This window comes from Crinia signifera, chromosome 2, assembly GCF_055691185.1.
Source record: "Crinia signifera chromosome 2, ASM5569118v1, whole genome shotgun sequence".
Lineage (NCBI taxonomy): Eukaryota > Metazoa > Chordata > Amphibia > Anura > Myobatrachidae > Crinia > Crinia signifera.
Window position 1 is genome coordinate 320,259,859 of NC_139218.1, and position 23,302 is coordinate 320,283,160.

General features: G+C 45.7%; 1 protein-coding gene across 6 annotated transcripts in view; it reads left to right on the forward strand.

The window, feature by feature from the left end:
- The first annotated feature begins 1,292 nt into the window (after nt 1-1,292).
- The window catches only part of LOC146057646 (inactive dipeptidyl peptidase 10-like), a 110,892-nt gene continuing 88,882 nt past the window's right edge, over nt 1,293-23,302 (forward strand). The window contains exon 1 of one of the 6 annotated variants that reach the window (XM_083169127.1): nt 1,293-1,665. In XM_083169127.1, coding sequence (XP_083025253.1) covers nt 1,627-1,665 — 39 coding nt within the window. In that variant the 5' untranslated portion in view covers nt 1,293-1,626. The remainder of the gene's footprint in view (nt 1,666-23,302) is intronic. The other 5 variants (XM_083169128.1, XR_014469758.1, XM_083169123.1 and 2 more) reach the window with 5 other exon arrangements.

A 23,302-nucleotide genomic window follows, 5' to 3' on the forward strand; every position in this document is an offset into this window, starting at 1 on the left:
GGGGTATCAAGCCCTTATACAATATAGAAATGATAAAGAAGGGGGTTTTGCCGCGCTTCAATAATACAATGATCAATTTTAAATATAAAAATATACAATGTTTTAATAAACAAACATAACAACATTAAGAATACATAGATATATCATGCTGATGTAATATAAAGAATATAAAAAATAAATAAAAAGAGGGGAATAAGAAATGATTAGAGGTGCATATGCAGATTGTTATAGTCACCCGTTGCCTCCAGTTGGATTGTGTCCCATATAGGTCTCGTATAGTGTCCCAATTGCAAAGGGTTTCTCCAAATCGCTATTTTGGTATTGTTGAAATAAACCGGTATTGTTGGCGAGGTTGCTTTTCCTCTGGAGAGATGGTAGGCGCTGTATGGTTGCAAGAGGCTGGATATACCTGTCTTCTCCTTAGCCAGTGGAAGTTTATAGCCATTGATGTTAATGGCGGGTATGGTAGCAAAACATCTGCAGTGGAGACCCAATTGTAGATGGTATTAGTAGGTTGATCAATAGTGTGAACAGGGCATCGGGTCGTAGTGGGGACTAGAGTGAGCACCTCCTCTTATTGTACAGAATCTGAGTTCATCTGCCCAGTACTCAGTATTTTTCAGCAGGAACCAGCAGGAACTCAGTTTCTGAACCTCTAATTAAATATGACATCATCAGGAACTGAGAATATACTTTCCATAAGATAAGTTATTTTAAAGTCACCTGTGATCGCCTTTGTTTCTAAATACAATATATACATCTATCTCGCTATTACGTATATATAGATTTTTTTAATTATTTAATTGACCCACCCCCAGACCTGGAGTTCCTGGACCTACTTTTCCAGAAAAATAGTACTGCCCAATCCCATGTACTTATATAGGGCCTTATTCAGATCTGAGCTCAGTACAAATTTGTTTGGAAAATGGGCAAAACCATGTGCACTGCAGGTGGAGCAGATGTAACATCTATAGAGAGAGCAGAGAGAGTTAGATTTGGGCGAGTTATTTTGTTTCTGTGCAGGGTAAATACTGGCTGCATTATTTTTACACTGAAATTTAGATGTCAGTTTCAGCACACCGCACCCAAATTTGACTCTCTCTGCACATGTTACATCTGCCCCACCTGCAGTGCACATGGTTTTGCCCATTCTCCAAACAAATTTGTACTGAGCTCAGATCTGAATAAGGGCCATAGTGTGTGAGGGAAAATGGGTAAAGGTACATCAGGACCTGCTTTCAGAACTGACCACAGAATTGCCCCCATACTGTAGATATATAGTTATGGAAGTTTTTGTAGGATGTTCTCTGCTATGAGACTGATACCTATATTATGATATTTGTTGCATGAAGTCAGGACTCTGAGCTCGCCTTCCTTCCCTCCTTCCAACAACCGTTCAGCTCCACACAGCCTCCTTTTCCTCACCGTGGATAATTTCGCTGAGAGAGTTTTTTTTTATGCTGTCTTTCTGATTAATTCCCCTGGTCAATACTAGATTGGCTTTCTCTGGCTGCGTGAGAAACACACTGAGTTGTGCTGAGGCATCCCCATTCCTGCACTGCTGAGGGAGCGGAGACATACTCTACTATAACTCCATAAGGAACAAGCAACATCTTCCCTGCCACAATGATCATCAGCACTCAGCAGAACCTGGGGACAGAACTGGTCAGTATATATGATGGTTCTGTGCATTGTAGGCAATAGTATAACTCAAAGACTTCTGTGAAATAACATAGGCTTAAAGGAAATGTGGGAGAGAGTCTAGCTGCAGCATGGGGACAAAGCAGCAATATGTGCCTGCTAGCATCTAAGTGCATGTCAATTGCCTCCAATTCTGCATGGGGTGGAACTGCAGGGGGCTTCCTCCATATATCAAACTTGCTATGTTCTGCAGCACCATTCAGCAACCCACCGATCCCTTAAATTAAGTTATCCGCTGACCATTTATTGGTCTCTTTAGGTCTGCAAAAGAGTCTTCTGTTATTGCTTATGCCTTGCCTATGACACTTTGCTCTACCAATGTATTTCTAGATTGCTATAATACAGTATGATCTTGTTTTGGAAAATTACAACTACAGCATCAATTTTCCAGAACTAGAAAGAAAGAAATTCCCATCACATTAACTTGTGCTAAACCTCCTGTAGCTGGCACAAGCAGCTAATATTGTAACGCAGCCTCACCCAGCTACAGTCACCAGGACTCTCATATGCATTCATGTCATATCATGTTTTTCCATTCACTACAAAATACAGTACACACAGTGCACAGCCACCTGACTCTCCGCTCCTCTTCTCCTATCATAGACGTCCTCTACTAATCACTGCCCTGTTGCAGCATACTGTACCCAGCTGTCAGACACAGCGATGGCTGTTATGTATGAGTTATCACAGTCTGATGGGAAGATGTCACTTAGATGCATGAAATCTACTGTTGTCTCATTACGGTCTGTCAGGGTTTCATTTTGAATAGAAGTAATTAGCATAGGGAAGATGTTATGGTTTCTACACATTCCTGGTACAGCACATGAAAACAGTGCATGGACTGTACACACATTTAGACAACCGCAGTTGTAGCCAGACATTTGCAGAGCTATACAGAGGGATGAAATCACCAGATCAGCCCCAGTGTACATCAAACAATGTGGTGACTGTTTAAATGTATGTGAGATTTAATGTGAATAGTTCAGCTTAGTAAAAACACTGCTGTCACTGCCTGCTGCTTCTTCTCAACATATCAGGCATCTGAGGTGCTGGGCTGCTTTTCTCTTCAGTATGAGGATCATGGCCATCTTTTAGCAGGCTGCCCATGTCTCATAGACACAATGGGACCAATCCGGTCAGTTGGCAGTCAGGGCAAAATGAGTGAGGTTGATCTCTGGCTGCACATACAGTAAATATATATTGTATCATGGTCATTGGTCAACCATTTAGCCAACAATATATACAGTATATCCAGAGTTGGTGGATGGTGGAAGCCCACACACATGCCATTCTTGTGCCACTATTGCCTACATTAGCTTATATAAATTATAAGATTTTTATAACCAATATAAGTTATATTAGGTTCATGACCATCTTCCACTGTCCAGTTTGCACATGGATCTTGTCATTTGTTTTTGCACTGTGCGCACTCAGATTCAGAATCATAAACATTGTAACTCTGCCAGTGGCGTAACTAAAAATTTTGTGCACCCCCTGCCACCAAAACTTGTGCGTCCCCATCCCCCCCTTTTCTTACCCCCTTACCGCTGCATGATCTGCCGCCACTGGCCCGCCGGGACCAGCAGATCCTCCTGTCTGCGGTTCCGGTGATTTTCCTGTTACATTTTAAATATCACTTGCAAAATGGCCGCAGCCTTACAGCAGACAATTATTTAGGATGCAAGAGGAGGTCGCCGCTGCGATTTGCAGCTGTTTAGCCCCACCCATCCCCAAAGAGCCACGAATGCTGATATTTCACTGGTGGTGTAGGATGCCTAGATAAATGGAGGATGTTTGCCCATCCTTTGCAGGGCCGGGAGGGGGACCTGAATTTCGGAAGCTTCCCAGCCATTCCGGGAGGGTAGGCAAGTATGCGATATGGCCAGTTTTCATCTGTTCCCTCATTCCGAAAGCTCATACTCGGATGAAAAGTGGCCATATCGCACTAGTGAATGGGACCTCTCGTCATTGAACAGAGATTTCCTGGCCTCTGCAATGGGCGGCTTGCAAGCGACCATGGTTGTCACATGCCCCCCAATAGTGCAATCTTTGATGTGATTATGCGCCCTAGGATGCAGCTCACATTCCTACCTCAGCAGGAAACTTCTGCTTGTAAGAAACACCCGTACTGCATTACCATAAAACATTATAACTGCTGTCACAGCAATTCCAATGAAATCTGTATTAGGCCCAGAGTTCTTTAGCACATCAATCAAAATTATTTAACAGCACATAAAACAATTTGTACAGAAGGTTGAGACCATCCAGAATCTAAGAGGGTAATCATACTTACCTATTTCTTATGTCTCCTCTGTGGAAGAAACCCAGAGAGGAGACTCTCAGAGGGACTTCCGGGACGAAGTTTGATGTCATCAAGCAATTTGCATAATTTTAGCCCTGCCTCCTACCCAAAGAACCACAAATCGTTTGATTTTCACCTGCGGAGGTAGTATTTGTGGGGGTACACTGACATGCGGGAGGCTTGCCTCCTGCCCACTCTGGGAAGGTAGGCAAGTATAAGAGTTCTAGAACTGGTCAATGAAAAAACATAACTGATATATGAACAGGTTTGTTACTATTTGATGGAATAAAAGATGGGTCAGGGTGAGAAAGGCAAGAGATGGAGAAAGGGACCTCAGTGTAGAGCTTCAATGGAAGGGTATTGTGTACAAGTATTTACTCTATTTGCTCCATTTATAAAGCTTTGAAAAACCCTTTAAATAGTTATGGCAGGGCTTTTCAATGCTCCGTTTTATTCAGAGTAGGTTACTTTCACATGCACCAGTATGGGGAGAGCGATTGAGAGATGGAAAGCTCAACTTTACATTTTCACTTGTCAAAAAATGTTGACATCTGAGGGTGGCAGAATGAGGGGAGAAGAGCAGCGGAGAGTCATATCTTACTGCCACCGTGTCCTCTCCACCCTCTTCTCTTACAGCAGCCAATCATGTGTAATGTGAAGTGAATGGATTCAGGTCTATTCACCAGCAGTGAAGCAGGGTGTCAGATAGGGATTGACATCGGTGCAGTACAGGAAGGTCTGGATCAGGGATTGTGCAGGGAAGAGAAGGTTGAACCTGTGGTGGGGGTCGTTACAGAGATTGCAAGTGTGTGGGGGGGGGGGAATAGTGGTGGTACTGCACAAAGAAGGCTGGACCAGGCTTGACATGGGGAGGCATAGGACATGAAAGGCTAGATTGGGGAGGGGAATGGGGTTGCACAGAGCAGAGGGGACTGGATCTGGTGGGGTGGCACAGAACAGGTAGTGCTGGACCTGGGGGGGGGGTCAGGGTAGGATGGGCTGGTGGTGAAGAAAATCTGACAAGTCATACATCTGGAATGACCAGATGGGGATGGGAGGTGGTGCTCCCTGTTTGTCAGGAACACCAAGTTGCCTGGTTGCAGATCACAGACAGCAGCCAGCAATGGAAAGATAGTGGCCCCCAGTTCAAATTCAGCATCGTCTGCAGCCGCGCACAGCTCGCAGACAAAAGACAATAAGAAGCAGCTGCTCCTGATTGACTGCTGATCTATTGGCTAGCGGTGATGTCTCTTCTTGGAAGCTTAAAGCCTGCCTACATTGGCAGGTATGTGTATCTTGTGGGCATCGGCCTAGCGCCTGCCTGTCAGTGCAGGGTGAAGTAGCTCAGGCCTAAAGTCTAAAGCCCCTCAAGGTTCAGTACCACCAAGCCTCCTCCTAGCCACTGCCTAGGCCTACTGCCTGTGTCTGCCCCTCAACATCTGAATACTCTGGGGGCCTAGGAGAGTAATAAACAGGTGTAGGTGACCCAAGGCTGCTTATATGGTTTGTTGGAAGAGCCTGTGGTGGGGTGCTTAACAATGCTCTTTTGCTTTCCACTACCATACTGTTCTTTGGTCATCAGTTTCTCTGTTCCGCCACGCCAACCACATTGCTTCATCATTTCTGGGACCACAGCTGCCGCCAGTGCTGTCTTCTCGCTGGGTCTCACTGACTTCTGTCCTCTTCCTAAACCACCGGAGCTCTTCCCCTCCTTAGTAGTTCACTGTTTCGTATCCGCTGGTGGACTGTGTTCTCCCATTCTGCGGCATTTAATCCAAGGTGTCACAAGTAAGATGAGCTGTGGCGTGGCAATCCATGATTGGCTCACCGCAGCTGTTCTCGATTAGCTGTTCCAACCCGCAAGTTGTGATTACTCACAATTGGTGCCACGTTTTAATAAAAGTGGCCTAATTGGATGTGCTTAAATCCTTTTGGATGCTAGCTTGTCTACAATGTCCTGCCGGCACCTTCCATGGGACTAGTGGAAACTGGACACCAGTGAAAGCCCTTACCTCCTCCCCCTCAGCAAGGGCAGACATTTACATCTAAAGGACCTATGTACAGTGGCGTAACAATAGCACCGCAGCCCCCGCGGTCGCGGGGAGGTGCAGTGTAAGTGCAGGCGCCGGGGGGCTGCGGTGCTATTGTAATGTCCCCCCAACCCCCATGCCCCGCAGCTTTACCTGTCAGCACTGCGGTGGTCCCGGCTCCCGTCCTGACTTCATTCTGAGCCTATGGAGACGGACCATCATAAAATGTCCGCCCCCATATAGCACACTGTTTTCTGAAACTGTCTGCTGTATGGGGGCGGACATTTTGTGATGGTCCGTTCTACATATCAGAATGAAGCCAGGACGGGAGCCGGGACCACCGCAGCGCCGACAGGCATCCCAGCTCCCACTCGCATCGCTGACAGCCGGACAGGTTAGTATATGGGTGGCGGGGAGGGGGGAGCACCAGAAAACTTTGGCGGGGGGGCGCAAAATTTGAAGTTACGCCCATGCCTATGTATCAATTATTGATGTGGTTACTAGAGACAGGATTATATGCAACATAAAAATTTTTTTTTTTTTTAAATATTTATTTAAAAATCAGCATACAATTAGTAAGCAGTAGAATAACATATTGATAATTAACAATTATTTAACATTTTGTTACTCTTGAAAACTTAAAAACAATCAGGTACTGTTCCAACTGTTCGGAAGTAAGATTGTGTCTTCTTCGATCACTCAAAATATTTTTATAAGTGGAAAAGGACCGTTCACTGAGGTAACTGGACAGAATTTGGTTGCCCGGCCTGCACACTCAACCACTACCTGGCCAGCAGCAGGGCAAAGCAGTGCCCTGAATCGCGGGTGGAAAGGGGGTGGGGCCTAATACATGAAGTGCCCCCTTTGGAAAAATATGCACTATCACTAGATTTTGGGTAAAATATGCAATAACCAGTGAGAAATAATGGGCAAAATATGCAAATACATATGCAAATATGCAAATGCATATAATCCTGTCTCTAGTGATTAGTAACTGTCTGTATCGCTATTTATATTTTCATTTGAACGAAAATATGACAACTATGTACTAAATTCATTAAATTGTGGAATCATATCTTATCAGCATTACTTTTACACCGATGATTTACAAAGTATGGCCCTTATTCTGATCGGTGCGGATATTCCCGCATTCTTACGGTGCGGTCCGCACGCCACGGTGTTTTGCCGCGTGCGGCCATCGTCCGTAGAAACGCCCACGTGTCCTCCGCATTCGGACGGACTCACTCTTTAAGAACAGGGCGTGTTTACGGACGACATACAAACCATGCGTGTGCGGGAGAAACACTCCGATTCGGCACGGTATTACAGAGTATTACAGAGTATGCTCGGGAATACCGCATCCGAACGGGAGCCAAGCGGTGCTACCGCACGTAAGCGGAGTATTTACGCCAAACAACCCACTATGAAGTATCTTCTGCTATACATCACATGACCCACTTATTCAATTACCTATCCTCATAAAAAACTGCTTATTTGGAATTGGAATCAATTAGATTCCAATATATCCTTACAAGCATGCCTAACACATGCATTGCACACATTAACCCTTACAGCAATTGAAGTGCAATGGTTTCAATTAAAGCACTGACAAGCGTCCTATTAGTGAGTAATGAGTAAAGGAGTAGATTCTATTGGGTTCAGGTGTTAATGGTTGTAGTCATTAGGCGTACGTTCGCCTACCGCATGAACGAGTGGTGTACGCAAAGCAATAGTACACTTGTGGACACCGCACATTTCTGCCCTTTTTGATCGCGTGCATTCGGAGTGGTTTCCGAATGTACGCCCCCCAACATAAGTGTACTCCCCCGTGTCCGCCCATGTTTCCGCCCCGTTTTGCCCACTTTGAAACTACGCCCATGTGCCATTCCGCATGACGCCCATAATACGCCCATATTTCCCGACTGATTGCGGGCAACAGTTTTGGACGGGATTTTGCCGAACTGGTACGGAGTCTAGGCGTGGCACATGCGCGTTGCGTTCTCCACGCATGCGCAGACGGCGAAAAGACGCGATCCGTAAGAATGCGGTAAAGTCCGCGTCAATCAGAATAAGGGCCTATGTTTGGCTGGCTAATTTAAAGCCTGCATTTCACTTGGTTTTAATCAGCCACAGTCCTTGTTTAAATTATTATAGGTGATTTAAAGGGATATTCTGGCAGGCCTCATAGCAGTTTGCGTGTATAGCTACGTCACCATCACAGAACAAACACCAATAGGCCTTGAATTAATATGGTGTTGGTGGAGACAGCTTTGAAGCTCTTCCTTGCATGGAGCAGTCTGTCACTCTGCCACACTGAACTTTTACTAGTCCATCCTTAAAATAAACTTAACCCTTTGAGTGCCAAATTAATTTGTCAAAATAACTCTAAAAATTGTCAAGCAAACATTTTTATTCATGATAATGACCTGTGATGTTTACCTTATATAGGAAATATAATTTTTTTATGCAACATTTTTAGTTGAATTTATATAACAAATGTGAGCGACGCTGGCATTTAAGAGGATATTTTACACATCTCTCACAAAAATGTTGGCACTCAAAGGGTTAATGCATTAAAGTAATACTCTCCTTATGTCTGGTGTTACAGAGTTAAGAGTTAAAGTCATATCTTTTTCTTTTTTTTTATGGGTTTTTTGGTACTTATGTAGTATCTGGGCTGCCGAGTTTTTGATTTTATGCCTTAAGTTAAGGCATACAATCAGATGCGATGACCCGATTTTTCCATAGGAATCAATGTTAAAATGGACTGAGTCCATTTTAACATGGAATTCAATTGGAAAAAGGGGTCCTTTTCATACCCCTACTATCCAAGTGGGCATGGAGTTGGATATAAACCTGTGGCGAGCGTAGCGAGCCACTGAGCCCGAAGCGTGGCGAGCGACGCGAGCCCCGCGAGAGGGCGGTATTCTGTGTCCCCTCGCGGGGCTCGCTACGCTCGCCACGCTTCGGGTTCGGTGGCTCGCTACGCTCGCCACAGGTTTATATCCAACTCCATGCCCACTTGGATAGTAGGGGTATGAAAAGGACCCCTTTTTCCCATTGAATTCCATGTTAAAATGGACTCAGTCCATTTTAACATTGATTCCTATGGAAAAATCGGGTCATCGCATCGCATCGCATCCGATGGTCGCATGCGATACGATGTGCCCGATCCGACCCGATTTAGAAATCGGGCGCCCAGATACTACATAAGTACCGGGTTTTTTTATTAACTTTTCTGCTGTCTGATAAAAGAATTTGACTCATATTAAAGTTTCTACATTTGACCTGAAGATGTCCGTTGATATTTCATCAATTCACCTTGAAATAGAGACTTGGCTCACATCTAATCTTTCCCTGTGCACTATAAAACATAGTTGGCAGTCAAGGTTACTTTTGCATCTATGTTTTATATATTGTTATAGATCTCTACAGAAGGGTAACCCTTGATGCTGCAGAACACTGATAGTCATGTTTGTTTGTACCCATATTCTCAGGAGATAAGACTCCATATCAGATTGTGCAATCCTACTGCCACCGCTGCTTACCTTTGCAGTTATGGGTATCCAGGATCCAGCCCTGCCACCATACCTGCAGCCTCAGCTGGGTCCTGCCACTTCAACAGATGGCATTGTTGGGATTGCTCACTATATGGCATTGCCATAAGTACTGCTGCACCAGCTGTTATTCCTCTGGCTGCAGGGCAGTGCCATTGATGTTGGCAGGTGTTTGATGCAGAAGGTGTGCCGATGTGCAGAGACTGGAGATTGGTCTCCAGCTTTGGTCCCAGCAACCTACACACTCGCATATTAGTCAGCTGTTTGGTGGTCAGGTCACCTGATTTATAAGCAAGTTTAAAAACCATTTGACCTGACCAGGCTTGGGTAAAAGGGTCGGACCGCTAAGGGAACACAGTACACACTTGTCCAGTTTATCTGGTTACTATGGGGCCTGATGTCCTAATTATCTGACAAGTGTGTATTTACCAGGGATTCAGCTGCCCAGGACACAGGGGACAAAGTAGGTAGCATGCCTCCAAACTGCTGAAGCTTCCAACACAAAACACAAACCGAAACTGGACTAAGCGAGGACCGCATAGACCCGAGATTATTTAAGTCTTTAAATTTGGGATAAATATTAAAAGACTATCGCTAGGCAGATTTATTAGTGAGGTTTGATTTCTTTTGTTATTTACGCAAGTTAGCCAATCAGGTATTTAGAGGAGGTACAGTTGTGCTCATAAGTTTACATACCCTAGCAGAATTTGTGATTTTCGGGCCATTTGTCAGAGAATCTGAATGATAACTCACAAACTTTTCTTTCACTCATGGTTGGTGGTTGGGTGAAGCCAATTTTTGTCAAACAACTGTGTTTACTCTTTTAAAATCATAATGACAACAGAAACTACCCAAATTACCCTGATCAAAAGTTTACATACCCCAGTTCTTAATACCATGAACTGGAGATCTCTCCAGAGTGGCTCAATGATATTGAGGTCAGGAGACTGAGATGGCCACCCCAGAACCTTCATTTTATTCTGCTGTAGCCAATGCCAGATCTACTTGGCCTTCTGTTTTGGATCATTGTCATGTTGGAACATCCAAGTACGTCCCATGTGCAGCTTCTAGGCTGATGAGTGCAAAGTTTCCTCCAGTATTTTCTGATAACATGCTGCATTCATCTTGCCATCAATTTTGACCGTTTCCAGTGCCTTTGTAGCTCACACATCCCCAAAACATCAGCGATACACCTCTGTGTTTAACAGTAGGAATGGTGTACCTTTTATCATAGGCCTTGTTGACTCCTCTCCAAATGTAAAGTTTATGGTTGTGGCCAAAAAGTTAAATTTTGGTCTCATCACTCCAAATGACTTTGTTCCAGAAGTTTTGAGGCTTGTCACTGTGCTGTTTGGAGTATTGTAAGTGAGATGCTTTGTGGCATTTGCGTAGTAATGGCTTTCTTCTGGCGACTCGATCATGCAGCCCATTTTTCTTCAAATGCCTCCTTATTTTGCATCTTGAAACAACCACACCACTTTTTTTCAGAGACCTGTATTTCAGCTGAAGTTATTTGTGGATTTTTCTTTGCATCCCAAACAATTTTCCTGGCAGTTGTGGCTGAAATTTTTGTTACCTGACCGTGATTTGGTGTCCACAGAATCCCTCATTTTCCACTTCTTAATTAGACTTTGAACACTGCTGGTTCTCAATTGCTTGGATATTGTTTTATATCCCTTTCCTGATAGAGCCCGGAAAATTTCCAGGCATACCACCGAGGTGGTTAAATTAAATGGGGAGTTGAGTCGTCACCATGTTACAGTTGGGGAGTTTTAGTCGCAACCATTATTTAACAAATTTTGACTGAAGTTAATCTTAATAACGCCTTCCTTGCCAACCCATTACAAATGTTACATATGTTACGATATATATGTTACGATTACATATGTTGCGATATATATACTTTGGAACTAATAGGTTCCATCCCCATAACTATCACCATGCATTTACAACATGCATGGGGGCAGTACGGATGGTGTAATGGTTAGCATTACTGCCTCACAGCACTGAGGTCATGGGTTCAATTCCCACCATGGCCCTAACTGTGCAGAATTTGTATATTCTCCCCGTACTTGCGTGGGTTTCCTCCGGGTACTCTGGTTTCCTCCCACAATCCATAAATATACTGGTAGGTTAATTGGCTTCTAACAAAACTTTACCCTAGAATGAATGTGTTTGAGTGTGCATGTACATGTGGTCAGGAATATAGATTGTAAGTTCCTCTGGGGCAGGGACTGATGTGAACGTTCAAATATTCTCTGTAAAGCGCTGCGGAATATGTATGTGCTATATAAGAAACTGTTAATAAATAAATAATAAATGATTTACTACAATAAAAAAGCCTAGCCATGACTTTAACTGTCCTTGGCTAAGGAAAAATAGATAAAAAGAATGATTTAAGATACCTTTAAATATACTGTAATTGTGTTTTCCTGAGAAAGGAAAGAGCTGAGGTAAGGTGTGGAAGACAGGGATGATTTAGAGGTGATCAGTAACTCCGCTCTCTGTGACAGCTTGTTGATACACAGCACATCTAGAAGCAGCAGCAGCAGCATCCCACCGGACTCATCAGACAGGCTTTCAATTACTGGCACCTCCCCTAAACTGCTATTTAAATAAAATTGTGCAGTGTCTCATGTAATCTCATATCTATTTACTGTATGCATGGCGGAGATATGAGAGATAAATAGATTGCCTAGAAAAACTGTAGATGTATGGAAGGATAGAGCCATACAAAAGTGTTGTGGAGTAAAAGCGGGAAAAAAACAGAACTCTATCCAGCGGAACATTAATTCTCCCTGCCAGCACCAGCGCACATTACAGGACTGCATTCTACACATAAACTCCCTGGCAACTTCAACTTTCTATCATGGAAAGTGTGCAGTAGATTTTCTTTGTCACGTTACGAGTCCCCTGGGAAAGCAGTATGCAGCACGCATGCCAAAGCAGCTTCTACACAGGCTGGAAGACGGAATGTCTTTTATACAACAGTGGCAAATGCAGGATTATTAGAGGGGGTTTCCAAATGCAATCCACCATCTTCCTCCCTGGGGAATATTGGAGCAAGAGCAAGAGTCTGGCGGAGCGATAGAAGAGCCTAATAACCACCTTGGACATTAATGAAAACATCGGTCATTTTATACACTGGATACTGTATTAATATTTAACACTATAAACGGTCTATAGCAGTGATTTTCAAACTTTTTCTACTCGTGGCACAGCAAACAAGATTTTAAAATTGCCAAGGCAAACCAGCAGACCCCCCCACAGACCCCCCCCCCCCCCCCCCACACACACACACACACACAATCCCCTGTGTTTGCCTATAGTTACAGTACTCTATATTCTTCTAATTTCTCTTAGACTAGCATACATCCCAACTGTCCTCCTTATCGTGGGAACATCACGTTTATTTGGGACGTTCCCGCATCCCTCCCGTGGCCGACAGTGTCCCACTGTGGGTTGGGAGTCCCCCCTGTCGTCCGTGAATAGACGCTGTGCCCATGCGCACAGCATCTATTTTTGCAGCCAGAGGGGCTGGGGGCATAGCCAGAAGCTCACAGAGGTGCTGGGCATGCCCCCACAGCGGCGAAAATGGGGTGTGACCTCACGGCAGTGCCGCGAGCACAGGTCACGGACCCTTTTTGCTAGGCCACACCCCCTAAAATTCAGCAGGCGCGCCTATGGAGTGCGTACTGTGCTGCGGCACTAAGATCAAATGTTGGGAGGTATGGACTAGTCTGGTTGGCTTTTAGAAGCACTGGGTCATTGTCAATTCTGGCAGCTGGATTTAAAACGGTAAAAACATTAAATCAGAGGTCCTCAAAGCACCCCAACAGACCAGGTTTAAAGTTTATCCATGCTTGGCCACAGGTCAGTGGCAGATTAAGCCTTTGGGGGGCCCGGGGTACTTTAGAGCGGGGGGCCCCCTTGCACTTGTCATTACTGGCCGCACACTGCATGGGCGAATATTATACTGTCCAAACATAGAGTAAAGGCAGAATAAACTTGGTCAATGGTTACCTGCAGGGGATATATATATATATATATATATATATATATATATATAGACAGGGGGTTGGCAGCACTCGGAATAATAATAGACCCCATATATATATATATATATACACACACCACATGAAAAGCCTGTGTTTGTCCCTCTGCCCCTTACTCTGGAGGAGACCTCACAGTCCTAGTGCTGCCTCTGATTAAAAACCCTCCTATGACTAAGCTGCTGCTGCTGTTCTCCATGGACCTGAGAAGCATGTAATGAGCTCCACCAATCAGAGCTCAGCACAAACTTCTCAGCCTCTGTCCTCTGGTGCAAAGTGTCATGGGACTTAGTCAACTCCCAGAAATGCACTGCACACTTGTGCAATCAGTGTGCCTTGGCTCCCGATGCTCAGCACCATAAATCATTGTCACATTGGCAGATAGGTGAAACTGCAGCACTACCCCACCCATGCACAAAACATTTAGCTAAAAAAAAAAAAACATAACTTAAACATGTTATTTTTAAAAAATACATGACAACCACAGGGGGCCCCTAGCTAGAGGGGGGCCCAGGGGCACTGACCCCTTGCGCCTCCATTATAATCCGGCCCTGCCACAGGTGACTTAATAAGCACCTCAACCAATTTGTTTAAGCATCTCTGCTGAGCCAACGAATATTCCTAAATCCTGGACCATTGGAGGAAAATCTGCGTTAAATGCAAAGCAAATATACCACATGGTGCTTAACATAATAGACCCATTTATAATGATGAAATGCTTGTTGTCATTTGTTACGAATCTTAAATGGTGCAACTAATCAGCTACTAACTTTTATAGACTGTGGGCCTAATTAGGACCTGTTAGAATGTTTGGAGATCTGCACCAATGCGTAAACAGCAGTCGTCTCGCAATACATGGTGGGGGGGGGGGGGGGGGGAGTTGGGGCTGAGGGTTGTCTAGGATTGGCCCAGATCTAATCCTCTGGTACATTTGCCCCAACGGCAGTTCAACATGGTTTTGTCCATTTGATTAAAAAAAAGTTGCTTTGCGATCAGGTCTGAATTGCCCCAATGTTTGGAAATAACAGCAAACTGGCTGAATGGTTGAAGCACTTTTAATATTAGTTAAGAGGGATAACAAGCATATCTCTCATTAATAAATGGGACCCTAAAAAAGATAAAAGTCAGGTGATAGAGAAGGAATGTTGAGCAATACACCAGTCATTCTGTTAATCATATACCATATATACTGGAGTATAAGCCAAAAATTTCAGCACATTTTTTATGCTGAAAAAGCACTCCTCGGCTTATACTTGAGTGAGGGTTCCACTTTACCTGTTCTCCGGTGCAGTGCCGGTGTTCTCCGGTCTCTCTCGCTCATCTGCGGGCACCTGCAGCCTCTGTGGATGGTCCGATGACTGCTGATATCACCTTTCTTCTTTCCTCCTGCACGCCAGCAGACTCTGTGTTGTCTGTGCCGTACTGGGCAAGAACCTGTTCACTTCTGTGTGCGACCTACTGATGCCTCAATTAATGTAATTTTATTGGTATCTATTTTTATTTTTGAAATTTACCAGTAGCTGTTGCATTTTCCACCCTAGGCTTGCTGCCGCTGACGGCGAATTTTAACCGCCCCGGCAAATGCCGCAGGGAGCCAGGGGGGACGGTGGAAGGCAGAGAGATGGAAGCCTCCCTGCCTGCACCGGAATGGTTTAGGAGGGCTGGTGGGGACACAGGCAGCAGCAGCTGTCCCGCTCATGCATATGTAATGAGCGGGACCAGGCACAGTGAATATCTAATGAGCGGCTCCCCGCCCCCCTGTGATGTCATGTGTAAAAAAAAAAAAAATGAAATATATAATCATGTGCTGCAAGCAGATGAATCCAAATAGCATGCCCCTTCATATAATAAAATTACTGATTTTTTGACACCAAAAAAAAAAAAAACCTTTATTTTAAAAGAGCACATTCCAGTTCACCTTAAAAAGATGTTGAATGCAAAACGGTGAATCACGGCGAAAATCATGCTGAAAGCAGTTCTCCATTCTAGCACTGAATACACTCTCGGCGAATCACAGTGAAAACCCCATTGAAATACACAGCAAATTGCAGCAAGCATGAAACAGAACTGTCCGGCATTCACTGTTCGCTTTCAGCGAACAGTGAACATTGAATAGGGTGAATCAGATTTTCACCGCAGAGAGTGAAAACAGCCCGATTTGCTGAAAAAATGGTGAATCGGGAGCATTGAATACTGCCCAATAAGTTTTCCCATTTTTTTGTGGTAAAATTATGCTGCTTTCAGACGGCATAACTGGCTTTGACCCTGTATTTGAAAACGTTTCCAAAAACGGGTCTGCCAGATAAAACCCCTTTCACATCGCAGCTCTTAAACGGTATATTACCGTTTAAGTGCCGATTTTTTGACACTGGCAGACCCGTTTTTGGAAACTTTCCAAATACAGGGTCAAAGCCAGTGCAGCCTTCAGCCCCTCCGTGCAGCTCCCCCCCGCGCGCGTGTCGACACCCCCCGCGCGTGTCGACACCCCCCGCGCGTGTCGACGACCCCCCGCGCGCGTGTCGACACCCCCCGCGCGTGTCGACGACCCCCCCGTGTCGACCGACCCCCGTGCAGCCGGTACCTCCGTTGTGGATCCCGGCACTGCAGTTCTGTATGGTCGGAAGCACTCTTCTTATAAGAAAAGTGACTTTTGGAAAATGGCTGCCCCCATACGAAAGACAGTTTTTTTAAACAGGTTTTCCTATGGGGCAGCCATTTTCTGAAAGACACTTTTTTTCATAAGTGCTTCCGACCATACAGAACTGCAGTGCCGGGATCCACAACAGAGGTACCCGCTGCACGGGGGGGCGTCGACATGCGCGGGGGGGTGTCGACACGCGCGCGGGGGGGCGCGGGGCGGCTCCAGTGCTGTGAATATTTAATGAGCGCTCATTAAATATTCACTGTGCTAAATTTAGGACCCAGCTCATTGGCTGGGTCCTAAATACCGTTTCAGAACCCAATTTTGAGCCTAAAATACCGGTTCTGAAACGGGTAGGACCCTGCATTTTAACCGGTTAGAAAAAACGGTATTTTCTAACCGGTTAAGTGGTCCTGCACCTTTCAGACCGCACAGATTACCGTTTTAAAACGGTAAAAAAACGGCAATATACCGTTTACAAAGTGCGGTCTGAAAGGGGCATTAGGTGCCTTAGCTTATATTCAGGTCAGCTTATACTCGAGTATATAAGTTAATAATCTTTGATTCTTGGATCTCCAATAGATTGAATTTCATGATAGTTTTGTAACTATATAGAAACATAAACCCATGGAAGGCTCCCTACTGCCATCAGTAGACAAACCTGGCAGAGGATAAATTAAATCTAATCAAACACATTGGAATATACGGTACTTATGTAATATCTGGGCTCCCGTTTTTCTTATGAGACCGCGTCCCCTCGCCACGCTTCGGGCACGGTGGCTCGCTGCGCTCGCCAGTCTATATAAAATTAACTCCATGCGTAGTTGGATAGTAGGGGTATGAAAAAATGGGGTGCATTTAACATGGGAGCCCAGATAATACATAAGTACCGAATATACCAATCAACAATCACCCGCAAGAAAACAGAGTTCCTTTCAAATGAGATCATGACAGCAAAAAATAGGCCCGCTCAGCTTTTCCGTACAGTGGAGATGCTTTTGCAAACCAGCATACCTGCAGCCTGATGTAACCCTCTCCCAGTCAAGATGCAATGAGTTTGCTAAATTCTTTGCAGATAAAGTATCTATCATCCGGGCTGGAATCCCCACAGTGACACCAAAGGAGTACCAACATACCAAGCCTGCCAGTGTAAGACACCTGCCTTCATGGGACATCTTTGACCAAGTGGATGTACAATACATTGCTGGAATTTCCCGACTGTTGCGTCCCTCCTCCTGTGATCTGGACCCTGCCCCATCCAAGCTTCTTTAAGGGTGTATGGAAATAATCAGCCCTGCATTCGCAAAAATAGTTCAATGCTCTTTGCAGACAGGTGTTTTTCCCGAACCACTAAAGGAAGCAATAGTCAGACCACTTCTTAAAAATCTAATTTAGACCCTGACTGCATGACCAACTATAGGCCAGTATCAAATCTTCCTTTTCTAGGAAAGGTTATTGAGAAAATGGTTGCAACTCAACTAGAGACCCACCTGTCAATCCGTGAAATTTATGATCCATTCCAGTCAGGATTCAAGAGAAGACATAGCACAGAAACAGCTCTGGTATGTGTGCTCAATGATCTTCTAAATGCAAGGGATAGAGGAGACTGTTCAATCCTAATCCTTCTGGACCTCTCTGCAGCATTTGACACCATTGGCCATGGGATTCTAATTGAGTGCCTGAAGAATTTCTGTGGCCTGGGTGGCACAGTCCTTAGCTGGTTCAAATCATTTCTTGCTGGCAGGTCACAGAGAGTTTCTTCAGGAGTATACTCTTCACCACCAGTGCCGTTGTCTTGTGGTGTCCCACAGGGTTCTATACTATCTCCCATGCTTTTTGCAGTATACATGCTTCCACTTGGTGACATAATCAGACGCCATGGCCTGGTCTACCACTGCTATGCAGATGATACACAACTGTACCTGTCCTTTGCTCCAGGCACCGATAACACAATAACAACTGTAAATGGCTGCTTAGCTGAGCTCCAGGAATGGATGAGTGCCAGTTGGCTGAGACTGAACCCAGATAAAACAGAAGTCCTGATGATAAATCACAGGACAAGACGGCAGCATAGCCAACTGACAGGTCTTAAGCTGGGGGCACAGCACTAATAAACTCTGATAATGTGCGGAATCTCGGTGTTGTCCTGGATAGTGGCCTGACACTTAAACATCAGGTGTCAGCCACAATCAAATCCTCATTCTTTCATCTGAGAAACATAGCCAGAATCAAGCACTTACTTCCCTCAAAAGAATCGCCTAAAGTCATACATGCATTTATATCATCACGACTAGACTACTGCAATGCTCTCTACCTGGGTCTTCCAGCAAAATAATTGTACCACTTGCAGCTGGTACAAAATGCAGCCGCCAGACTATTAATTAACCAGCCCCGCTCCTGCGACATAACTCCCATTCTCTACGCCCTTCACTGGCTACATGTAAAATGGCGAATCGTTTTCAAGATTGGCTTACTCACTTTCAAGGCCCTACATGACCAGGGCCCAAGGTACCTGCAGCAGCTTCTGATTCCTTACTGTCCTACTCGATTACTACGATCCACTGAAGAAGGACTACTAACAGTACCCAGAATTTTCCTGAATTCATCTGGGGGTCGAGCTTTCAACTTTGTTGCTCCAACTCTATGGAACTCTCTTCCTCGCACAGTGCGAGAAGCCCCCACTGTAGAATCCTTTAAAAATAGACTAAAGACATACTTATTTACTCAAGCATTTCACTGACATCCACTGTTAAGCTTATTTTGTATTTCGAGCTGTAAAGACAATGGTACAGCACTTTGAGTCCTATTGGGAGAAAAGCGCTATATAAATATCATTATTATTATTATTATTATTATTATTATTATTATTATTATTTATCACATTTGCTTACCAGCTAAATCAATTTTAATGTAGTTCAGTAATTAAAGAGGTGAGTGGATGAAGGAGTTATGTAACCATTTGCTGAAAAATTACCTTTTTTAATGGATTAAGGCAGTGGTCTCCAACCTTTTTCGGGGTGCGAGCTATTTGCGGCAAACTGTACACACGAAGAGCTACTAAAATAAAAAAATTAAAAAATCTGCCTAATAACCAAATAATGCCCTTTACACATTATGCAACACACTGTAATGGCCCTGACACACTATGCCGCATACATAACTGCACGCGCCAAAAATTGGGTGTAGCCACATAGGGTGCATCCAATGAAAATGGGGTTGTGGTACACATATGCCCCCAATAGTGCAATGCCATATACACATATGCCCAAATACTGCCAGATACACATTTGCCCCCGATAGTGCCAGATACACATATGCTCCCGCGGTGCCAGGTATGCCCCCACAGTGCCAGAAAAAGGAATACACCCACGGTGCCATCTGTGCCCCTATGGTGCCAGATATGCCCCCACAGTGCCAGCAAGTAGTATGCCCCCACAGTGCCAACAAGTAGTATGCCCCCACAGTGCCAACAAGTAGTACAGTATGCCTGAACGCAGTGCCAGCAAGCAGTATGCCCCCACAGTGCCAACAACTAGTATGCCCCCACAGTGCAAACAACTAGTATGCCCCCACAGTGCCAACAACTAGTACAGTATGCCCGAACACAGTGCCAGAAAGCAGTATGCCCCCACAGTGCCAACAACTAGTATGCCCCCACAGTGCCAACAAGTAGTATGCCCCCACAGTGCCAACAAGTAATATGCCCCCACATTGCCAGCAAGTAGTACAGTATGCCCCCAAAGTGCCAACAAGTAGTATGCCCCCACAGTGCCAACAAGTAATATGCCCCCACAGTGCCAACAAGTAATGCCCCCACAATGCCAACAAGTAGTATGCCCCCACAGTGCCAACAAGTAGTATGCCCCCACAGTGCCAACAAGTAGTACAGTATGCCCCCACAGTGCCAACAAGTAGTATGCCCCCACAGTGCCAACAAGTAGTATGCCCCCACAGTGCCAACAAGTAGTATGCCCCCACAGTGCCAGCAAGTAGTACAGTATGCCCCCAGTGCCAACAAGTAACATGCCCCCAGTGCCAACAAGTCGTATGCCAACAGTGCCAACAAGTAGTATGCCCCCACAGTGCCAGCAAGTAGTACAGTATGCCCCCACAGTGCCAACAAGTAGTATGCCCCCATAGTGCCAACAAGTAGTATGCCCCCACAGTGCCAACAAGTAGTATGCCCCCACAGTGCCAGCAAGTAGTACAGTATGCCCCCAGTGCCAACAAGTAGTATGCCCCCAGTGCCAACAAGTCGTATGCCCCCAGTGCCAACAAGTAATATGCCCCCACAGTGCCAACAAGTAATGCCCCCACAATGCCAACAAGTAGTATGCCCCCACAGTGCCAACAAGTAGTACAGTATGCCTGAACGCAGTGCCAGCAAGCAGTATGCCCCCACAGTGCCAACAACTAGTATGCCCCCACAGTGCCAACAACTAGTATGCCCCCACAGTGCCAACAACTAGTACAGTATGCCCGAACACAGTGCCAGAAAGCAGTATGCCCCCACAGTGCCAACAACTAGTATGCCCCCACAGTAGTAGTAGTAGTAGTAGTAGTACGTTTATTTATAAGGCGCCACAAAGTGTCCGCAGCGCCGTACATAGCAAACAAAAAAAAACAAATTACAAGGTAACGTACAGGGTGTGTAGAAAGATACAGTATAAATAGGGGTATAGCTGGTAGAACTAAAATCAGCATCAGTTCAGAAGTAGGTGTCAAAATAGTCAAGGAGACCGAAGATGAAGTAGAGGAAGGGAAGAACAGGATAGGAGCACAGGTGAGGTAATGAGGTAGGGTGAGTACGTGAGGAAGGAGGGCCCTGCTCATAAGAGTTAACATACTCAAAATAGGTGGGTGGACAAACGAAATACAATAGGATAAGTAGGAACGGAGGGGAACGGAGGCAGGATAGGAGGATCAAAAGAGGTTAGGAGGAGGGATAGGCTAGTCGAAAAAAGTGGGTTTTGAGGGAGCGCTTGAAGGAGGTAAGGGAATCAGATAGCCTGATGGGTGGCGGGAGGTTGTTCCAGTGCAGGGGGGCAGCACGAGAGAAATCTTGGACACGGGAGTGGGAGGAGGTGATTAGGTGAGAGGTCAGTCGGCGGTCAGCGATGGAGCGAAGAGGACGGGAGGGAGTGTGGATAGAGATCAGTGAAGAGAGGTAGGGAGCTGTGGAGGAGGAGAGAGCCTTGTAGGTGGTGGTGAGGAGTTTAAAGAGAACTCGGAAAGGAATGGGGAGCCAGTGAAGAGATAAACAGAGGGGGGAGGCGGAGGTAGAGCGGCGGGAGAGGAAGATGAGCCTAGCAGCAGCGTTAAGAATGGATTGGAGAGGTGCGAGGCGGGTGAGAGGTAGCCCAGAGAGAAGGATGTTGCAGTAGTCAAGGCGGGAGATGACAAGAGAGTGAATGAGAATTTTGGTCGCGTCAGTGGAGAGGAATGGTCTGATGCGTGAGATGTTGCGTAGGTGAAAGCGGCAAGACTGTGAGAGAGCACGAATGTGGGGGGTGAAAGAGAGGGAGGAGTCAATGATGACACCGAGGCAGTGCCAACAAGTAGTATGCCCCCACAGTGCCAACAAGTAATATGCCCCCACATTGCCAGCAAGTAGTACAGTATGCCCCCACAGTGCCAACAAGTAGTATGCCCCCACAGTGCCAACAAGTAATATGCCCCCACAGTGCCAACAAGTAATGCCCCCACAATGCCAACAAGTAGTATGCCCCCACAGTGCCAACAAGTAGTATGCCCCCACAGTGCCAACAAGTAGTACAGTATGCCCCCACAGTGCCAACAAGTAGTATGCCCCCACAGTGCCAACAAGTAGTATGCCCCCACAGTGCCAACAAGTAGTATGCCCCCACAGTGCCAGCAAGTAGTACAGTATGCCCCCAGTGCCAACAAGTAACATGCCCCCAGTGCCAACAAGTCATATGCCAACAGTGCCAACAAGTAGTATGCCCCCACAGTGCCAGCAAGTAGTACAGTATGCCCCCACAGTGCCAACAAGTAGTATGCCCCCATAGTGCCAACAAGTAGTATGCCCCCACAGTGCCAACAAGTAGTATGCCCCCACAGTGCCAGCAAGTAGTACAGTATGCCCCCAGTGCCAACAAGTAGTATGCCCCCAGTGCCAACAAGTCGTATGCCCCCAGTGCCAACAAGTAGTATGCCCCCACAGTTGCAGCAAGTGGTATGCACACTCACACACAGCACACCATTGTGTCCGGTGTCCTCCTGCAGTGTCAGTGTCTCCGCTGCCGCAGCTTCTCCTCTTCTCGGGTAAGGAGAGCACAGCACAACGTGTGTCTCTCCTTCCCTTCACTTCCGTGACTGGGCCATCCGCCAAAGCTCGCGGGCCGGCTCCTGATTGGCTGCCGGCCCGCGAGCTCTGATTGGCGGATAGGCGGCCAAGTGACAGGGATGCACAGTGAGGGGTAGGAGAGACGCGCAATGCGCTCTCCTCCCCTCCGGTTCGTAGGTAGAAAGCAGGCGGCCGCGGCAGGGAGAGACAGGCGGGCAGGCAGCAGAGTGGTTGAGCCACCCGATTCGCTGCCGCAAGCTACCGGTAGCTCGCGAGCGACGGGTTGGCGACCACTGGATTAAGGTGTAATAGAAACATAGCACAAGCACATTCATTTCTGTCACAATCCATTTAGTCTACAAGTGCTATGTTTGTGTGTGTGGAGAGAGTCTAGAGCCTTTGATGGAAATACATACTGTACAAACAAAGGGAGAGCATGTGCGCATTACCCAGATAAACCAGGACTTAAACTCATGACCTCAGTGCTGTGCGGCAGTAAGGCTAATCCTTTCGCCACCATGAAATATTATGATTAGTCTTCTCCATAAAATTTTTAAAACCTATAAAATGTTGTTTGTTTAACCTTTGCTAATCTTTTGGGGGGAAAACCTGGAGATCTGATATAAGAGGAATACAGTTATTTAATAATTCTCTTCAGTCCCCTGTGGAGTGTACCAGCTTTATTGGCTGCCTTTAAGTCCTAGACCAGTGG